Raw genomic sequence first — 8,428 nt, 5'->3', positions numbered from 1 at the left:
CTTGTGACTGCTTTGTATGTAAAGTGCTGAACACTTGCATAGTCTCATGCAGTTTTGCTTATTTGTTTCACTGTTTTTATTGCTCCAAAAAGTAACAATAGATATAATGTACACAGAAATAATTTGCATCTTTTTGTAATCCTGAACAACTTGCAGACTCTTGTTCCACATTGTTTGTAACCCCATTAGTGGCTGTCAATAAAATTGTAACCTTCATGAAAGAGCTTAGTATGTGTGTGCCTCTGTCAATGAGGACAAACCATTAGCTCTAAAGTCATTACAGGTAGACAGAGAGAGTAAAACTACATAAAAAGTAATTCCAAAACATTACTTTACTGTACTAACCTCTAATGAGTGAAGTAAAAGCGAGTATTCCTCATTTTGCTGGGGACCCTCTGGAAGCCTCTCAAGGACCCCTAGAGGCCCCCAGACCCCTATTTGGGAACCACTGCTCTAAGCTACGCTGTGTATGTGTTCTCTGTTCCCCATCCTGTGTACTTTCCACCGTAAGTAACAGCTTTTCTAGGTAATGAGGGGAACATTGTTGTTTAACTGATCGATGAGTGTTTAGAGCAATGAGAAAACACAGACTTGATTTAAGACGGAGTTGTTAATGTTAAACAATAACATTGTTTATTTAGTGATCATGCAAAACATTATTCCCAGCAACATTTTGACACTTGGCAGTTCTTTCAGTGCACCAAAGTTAGGCACCGCGAGAACATAATTTTAAGAAGACTAAATATAGATTGCTTTAATCTAGGGAGTTTATAAATGTATTGAAACTGATTCAAGTAGTAAGCTGCCTTATCAAGTACAATAAAGGCCCCAATCACACAGTTAAATTTTTTTGTAGTACATAGTGCAAGAGAAAATTAAATCTTTAAACAATCAGGTTATGACTGGGGAGATATGTCATGTTGTGGCAGATCAAACGAGGACATGCAACAACAAATACAGTATGAAGCAATACCGCACATTTCATTCATCAGATAAAATTGATGTTTTTGATTAATCAAAATCAAATTTACTTTGTGATTTATGGTTCCTTTAAAAAATGTGAAAGCTTTAATATAGCAAGCAAATCACTGATCAACAGAATTTCATGCAGAATGCCAAAATACATTCTATTGTAGATTTAAAAATTCATCACAAGGTTTCATTAATACAAGAAGGCCTAAGTAGTCACAACTTAAATAAAGCAAGATGAGAGGACCAAAAACAGAGCAAAGCAGTTTTGTAGTGTTCATATAAATAACTGTAATGTCCTTAGATAAACTGACATACACAGACACAGAATATAAAGACAGTGTATTTGTTTATAATACTGCATTGACACTTGCATAAAATAAATGGAGTTGACTGAAGTACTTGACCTGTAACCACTCAGAGTCCGAATCCATCCAGCGGTCCCACTGCTCTCTCTTCTCTCCCCCGGTCCGTCACTTCCGGTCCTGACTGGATGCAGCAGAGACGCTTTGCTTAACTGCTGGTCTGACCGCATGCCACGAAAACATAAACGCTTGCCTTTTTAAAACATGCCAGTTCGGGGCACCCTGGTGGCTCACCGAGTAGGGCGCGTACCATTTGGCTCAGACCTTCCCGTAGCGACCCGGGTTCGAATCCGACCCGTGGTCCTTTGCTGCATGTCCTCCCCTCGCTCTCCCTCCCATACCTTCCTGTCTCTCTCTCACTATATCTCTCGAATAAAGCATAAAATGCCAAAAATAAAATCTTTAAAACATGCCAGTTCAAGTGCGCATTTTTCTTTGTAACGTCTTGTATTCCAAGTCTGTACATGCCTGTTTGTGTGCATGTGCCAAGTTTGAGTGACAAGTCTGCAGCTATATACCCCACTGATGAACACAACAAGTGTATGTTGTGACCTGGGGCTTGCTACACAGCCTGACTGTAGTTAAACACTTATTTTCATTATGCATTAGTCAAAAAAAATATTTATGACACAGTAATTGTAAAAATGGTAAATTATTACCATTTCTATCCACTCTAGTTCAGACGGGTTGATTAGAATACAAACATCTTCCAGGCAGTTTAAAAATATAGAAATGTAATGGTGTAAAGACATATTACAAATTGATTGAAGTCCTTTTAAAATGTGCCTGAGTCTAGAATCAGCACCTCTGATCCTCAGTGCCGCAGCATCTGCAGCAGAAAACTGTCATCGGCTCCTAAGAACTACTGATGGCTTCTCTGGAGTCGGCAGCAGGCGGAGTGTTAAGGCAATGTGGGGAGAGCATGGATGGAGGGCTCTTGTCTGGGGTCAGCGATCCAGTTTTGAAGGAGCCTTGCAGGTCCATGTTGATACACAAGACTCCGGGCAGCAGCTGCCTCTGGTACTGGTCTAGACGCATGATGACGTCCAGGACGGAGGAGCTGCTTTCATTCATCCAGGTGGGAAAAAGGCTGGCGGAGCTGAGCTGAGACGGGAGAGACTGGTAGTGGTGCAGCTCCAGCTGACAGGAAAACCTACAGCAAACATTACCAGCACGCAGAGGATTTAAGGAAGAGCTGCTATCTTTTTAAATACAGGAGATAAGTGGGTCGTTGAAAATGTAGGAAGGTGTGTGTGTGTGTGTGTGTGTGTGTGTGTGTAACTGCATAGTCACCCACCGAGCAGATACATGCTGGGAAATGCTTTTGGAGGCCTGACGTACGACTCGCTGTAGCACTTTGGCCATCTGCTCTCGAATCCAAACCATATCTTCCTGCACATCCGGCAGCCATTCCAGAAGTCTACAGATGGGACACGCTATTATTATTGTATGGCCACACTGTAAAATACCTTGACCTCAATGGTGGGTCTATCTTTTTAGAATTATAGGATGCTAGTCCAATAGTTTCTGCCACTGGAATGTATTCACAACCAAGATAATAGCTGTTATAGGATATAGAGTAAAAATATAAAATCAACTTAAATTAGGACAATGGCACTTGCTTCTACTACTTCTCGATATAAAGCTCAAGTAGGCAATGTGCTGCCTTGACTTATCCAGTGCACATCAAGGAAGGAATGGGCACAGGTGTAGAGTAATTAAGTCGTACCTGACAGTCATGGACATGGCAGACTCCAGGGGGAGAGTGTAGGGGAGCATCATAGCTGAAGCCATCCTGACAGGGAGCAGGTTGCTTAGCGACTGTGCCAGGCTCCTCCTCTCCTTGCAAGCCTCCACTAGAGCTGCAGAGGGAGGCAGAGTGAAAACAATGGCCATGTCTGAAAAACAGTCTCAGAAGTACCACGCTACATGCCACAGTATTACATAAGATAAACATGCGGCTTTTTGTTGTTGTCGTGTGAAAACCTCCCAACTCCAATTTTGGTGATTTGGCGTTTTAACTTTTATTAAATTCTACAACCCTTGGTCTTATGAAATCCATTCAAAACACACTAAACTGAAAAATGAATGGTGTTCAATCTGAAAACGAGGTCATGAGTGAATTAAATTAACTAATCCAATAGATATACATTACATTACACATTAAATATAAGTAAACAACTATTCATTCTTTTTGCACTTATTGCATACGCTCCTCTACAAAGTTGTGTTACCTTTGTGTAGTTTGGGTGGAAGGTGTTCAAAGATATGCTCATCTATTGAGTCATCGGAATGAACCACCATTACTCCGTCTTCTCCATGTGGCTTTTCCTCTTCTTCATCTTCATCACTCATATCGTCATCATCATCATAATCATCATCATCGTAATCCTCATTTTCTTCCCCATTGGCCAGCAGGGCTCTGTGAGGTCCGTTGAAGTTAAGCAAGCCTGAATACAAAAGCAAATGTGAAAGCATTTTATCTATCTTGGATCAATGGGGAAGTAAGTTCTTAAGTAGTTCAACTGTATAGTTTTTAATAATCAATTTATTTTTAAAAACAATGTCATGTTTTTAGAATTATTCAATAAGCAATACATACAAACCATACATACAGACATACATACATACATAGATACAGTAAGCAGCCACAGGGGGCAACACAAGCCTGATCACAAACAAAACATTTAATGCAATTTATTGATTTGTATGACATGATGACATGTTGTAACAGGAGGCACAAATTCCAACTGCATATCAGTATGAGACACTGTGTATTCATACTCAGTAATATTTTCTTGCCAGATCACCAGACAGTGTACAAAAGATCAATTATTCTTGTTATTTCCAGACAGATTTATTATAACCAGAGCGTAACATGCTTTGGAGACAGTTAGAAAAGTAGCACAACCACCGTTTCTTACCATTCCTCTTTAAAAAGTGAAGAGCGTCTTTATATCCCTGTTTACACATGGCCTTCATTACCTGCACCCACAACAAACACACACATTCATCTCTCATTAGTCAGAGAAGTCGACCGAGTTCACTCAAGTCCATCTGAGCCAGTTACTAATCAATTAATCTGTTTCTGTGTGTGCATGTGTGTGTGTTTGTGTGTATTGGGGAGAGTGTAAGCAAGCGGCCTACCATTGGGTCTGGAGGGAAAAGTGCCCTGGAGACCCTGTAGAGGTTGGTGAGGGTGAACTGGATGCTGGTGTTGGTGAAGCGCAGCTCGTGCATGTTGGTTGACGTGTCTCGGGGACAGATGTCGCTCTCTCCAGAGAACGGTGACACAGTGATGGTATTTTTCAGCTCATACTGAGGAAGGTTGTCTGAGATTCCTCCGTCGACGTATCGCTGAAGGATAACAGATAAATAAGATTAATCGATAAATGGAAACAAATCAGAAATAGAATCTCTTCACAAGACCTCCTACGAATCCTTTGAGGCCACAATGAATGACGGCCTTGATGGTATTTAGGTCACAGAGCATAGCAGACAGTATTTTGTTTTGTTTTTAAATCAGCTGATGGATTTTAAAAATGGCTGGAAGGCATGCGATGTGTGTCAACTGATAAGATCGCAGTGACATCAAGTTTTAAATTTGTGCCACCGAGGATAGGACAGGACAGAACAACCTTGAAGCCCTTGCCAACACAGTCACATCTGGTTCTGCCACTCTCAAATTTTGGTCGCAAGCCCTCGGCGCACACAAACACGTGTACGCTCTCAAACTCATCACAAAGGTCACAGACGCAGGGTGGGAGCGCTAGTGTTGCTCAATGATAGTTCTCAGAAAACCTTTGTGCCAGAGACATGTCCAGCCAAAATACAAGTTCTAGTTTTCCCTTATACTGCGAAATGTCAATCAAAACACTAACTCCTGAGGAATTTATAATCAATGTTGCCAAACAGTTGGTCATTCAGAACAAACACACTCTTGAGAGAGGGAGGGCTCTAACAGGGGTGGCTGCTGGTGAAAAAAAAATATGCCAAAAGGGACAACAATGAAACACAATTAAAAGGAAACACAAGATTCAAGCAAAGATGATAATATAAAAAGGAGCAGAGTAGACCGTTATACATCTCCAACAGCAATATACTGTATGTGTGTATGAGATACCCATGTGTAGTTAAAACTTCAAAACTGTGCATATGTGCAGATCATGGAGGCAATGTCTTTTCATTAACCATCTTGATGCAAATAAGAAATTGTCTACAAAAGGAAAGTGCACACATGCTGAATAATATGTGATCTACTCACCACTCCCTGCAGTGTGGGAGGAATAAGGCCACAATACACTGGGATGTAGGCACTGCATACACATGCCTAAATATAAAAAAAAGAAGCTCATAAAAGAAATGCAGTTCTTGGGCAAATAGTTAAGGTGGGTGCATACCTTTTCTGCATCATCTTTGACAAAACTGTAGTGACAGCCACAGTAGGCCTGTGCTCACCTGCACTAGCTCCTCCTTGCTGTTGAACTGAGAAACCAGGACGTTTTCTCCATCTGTCACACGGGTGAGGGAGATTCCCAGTCGCCCTGTGGCCCGGTGGTGGGCATCAGGTGGCAGCGTGCGGTGCAGCATATGGCGCACTATCTTGACAAGGTTGAAAGAAGGATGCATAGGTCCGAGGAATCGCTTTCTTGCCTCCTTTGCGACATCAATGATGCTCGCACCGGCTTCTCCTGTGAATCAAATACAAAGTCTGTGAGAACTCCATGAGAGCTCAGTGTCATGAGGGAAAATGCTTACCCGAGAGATACATACCTAGACAAACTCCACTGACCAAAGCAGTAGCGGTAAGAGCTCCAGCAGATGCCCCGTATATGTGCCTGGCGTTTGCCACCAGAAAAGGAGCCTGCTCCAGCAGACAGCTTGCCACACCGACGTGGTAGATACCCAAGAAGCCACAACCTGCGAACGAGATGTTCCATGGCGAGTCTAAAGGAAACATGCTGGTGACCGTCATTCACCTTGTGTGGGTCTTTGGTTGTTAACGTTACCTAGTGATACGGCAAAGTTCACACAAACATTAACGACTAAATTATCTAACAGGCTGCTCTCTTGAGCTCCACACAACTCATCTTTTGTTATTGTTATTGCCTGTTTCCATGCTGCCGCGGATGTTGAGGTCAGCCAGTTAGCAAAAAGTCACTTTGTCTTCCGTTGCTAGCTACACTTGTTGACTAGACATTACTTTAAACGTAGTTCACTGATTCCGAAAACCCGTTGGTAAAAATCAAATTTATAACAGCCTAAACTACGTGGTGAGTCGCCGAGAGACGTGTTGTTGTTATTTCTTCCATAGTTTGTTTGTACCTGCCTGCTGCCAATTTGTTTGCACATTCTGGGAGGAGGGCGCGACGTAAAACGCCGCCTCCAATCACATTCGAGACCGAACAGCAATGTGCCCAATCACAATCGGCATCGCTGAAACACCCGTCAAACCAATGAGCGGATACTTCAGGGACCCCCTCGGCACCTCAGTTGTCAAATGTTTGGTTTCCCAGCGGGACTCCCTTTCCCAGGGCGTCAGGAACGCATCTTGTTTTGTCCTCTCTATATTTATCTGGCTGTTTATGTTCACATTTTTGTCTCGGAAAGCGTGACCATTTCCTAAAAAAATGTAAAATTGGGACAGAACTCTAGAAAATGTTCTATCTATCGTCTTTCTTTCTTTCTTTCTTTCTTTCTTTCTTTCCATCCACCACCATCAGGAGGAATGTGTATGGATTTCCGAATACGCAAATTTGGCTAGATTAACCTATTGTTTACATATGGATTAGAGCAAAAACAGCAGTAGGCCTAGTGCATAGACTACTGGTTATTTTGCTCTTTTTGTCTGTTCCTTTATGTGGCCATTTCCTCATTTGATTTAAATTTACAAAGTCAAACAATTTCAAGATACAAATATATTCCTTTTCCTTTATGCCCATCTCCTGCATTGACAACACTTTCATAACACTTTCAGTGTAGGCTATTCAATAAACTATACGCCCTAACATCATCTTATTATCTATGGGGAACTTTGTTCAGTTAGCAAAAATAGATATGTGTCATAATAGTTTAGTCAATAAAGGATGTACAAAGTTGGCATGTTGACCTAGTAGCGGTTAAAAAATAAAATATTGTATTTCACAAGAAAATTGTATCTGAAATGACAAATCAGAAGCACAAGCAAGCATGCTGTTCTGGGACATTCTCTTCAGAAACTCTTCGCAGAATGTTTTCTACTGTCAACATCATCAATTAGCCTAGTGGGCAATGTTCCCCACTCCGTTTAGGACATGATGCGCTTAGAGGATACCCTCTGGTGAAACCACAGTCACCACAGTGAGGCTAAGTTTTGATAGCCGTGAGCTGTAAATGTCTTTAAAAAAAAAAAAGTTCAGTCCGTCCTCATCAATTGATCATAGGCTATGTGACAGTAGTTATATTATTTCAGGTAGGCCCTATTATAAAGCTGAGGGAAGATCTCATTAAAATTCATCAGGCTTTTCAAATGATTTTTCCTGTGCTCAAGGGTTCACTTTAACATTTAGCATTTTATTCTACAGTTAGAACTGGGATAGGCTGTATGATTGTGTCCTCCTGTCCCAAAACCCATGATGTCACCCTGGTGCAGCTCCAGCTGAGAGTGACTCAGAACAGTGAAATGTTCATGACCGGGACATGAGAGGCGCTGGGAGGTTTTCCGAGGAGAGGGTTGTTTATGTGTAAATATTGAAGTGTTGCCGGCCTTTGGAACAGCACATGTGAATTTTTAAACGAATTTTTCCCCTTTTCTAAACTAAGTGGTTTCAACAAAAATGGTCAACCTCTGACTCAATTCATTACAGTTAAATCTTCTATTTAATATTCGGCCTATTTGTTTAAAGATGTTAAAAGGCTGCCTATTTCTTCACATATTTACAGATTATGACAGTTTAGACAACTAGACAAATTACCTTTAATTTATCTATGGGCCAAAACTAAGATAGACCAAGCCTATAATATTGTGTAACCCTTACGAAACAGAATGACAGTTATAATCCTATAATAGCCTAATACTATAGGAGTATTACAGTAAAAGCATAGGAGATAAAAAA

General features: G+C 41.2%; 1 protein-coding gene across 1 annotated transcript; it reads right to left on the bottom strand.

Annotated features, from left to right (window-relative positions):
- Positions 1-643: 643 nt before the first annotated feature.
- pnpla2 (patatin-like phospholipase domain containing 2) lies at positions 644-6,604 on the bottom strand. Its single transcript, XM_071529054.1, has 9 exons — positions 6,108-6,604; positions 5,793-6,025; positions 5,599-5,664; positions 4,482-4,691; positions 4,259-4,319; positions 3,569-3,784; positions 3,064-3,196; positions 2,632-2,754; positions 644-2,487 (listed from the first exon to the last, which is right to left on the bottom strand). Exons 1-9 carry the CDS (start codon positions 6,307-6,309, stop codon positions 2,190-2,192), a joined length of 1,542 nt encoding a protein of 513 aa, XP_071385155.1. The 5' UTR covers positions 6,310-6,604; the 3' UTR covers positions 644-2,189.
- Positions 6,605-8,428: the final 1,824 nt, after the last annotated feature.

Source organism: Centroberyx affinis, unplaced genomic scaffold (genome assembly GCF_046629955.1).
Source record: "Centroberyx affinis isolate AG114_WGS23_722 - 3 ecotype Tasmania unplaced genomic scaffold, CSIRO-AGI_Caff_v1 ptg001762l_1, whole genome shotgun sequence".
NCBI classification, from domain to species: Eukaryota; Metazoa; Chordata; class Actinopteri; order Beryciformes; family Berycidae; genus Centroberyx; species Centroberyx affinis.
Note: the sequence above shows the minus strand (reverse complement) of the source record. Positions and strands in the feature narration are given on the sequence as shown.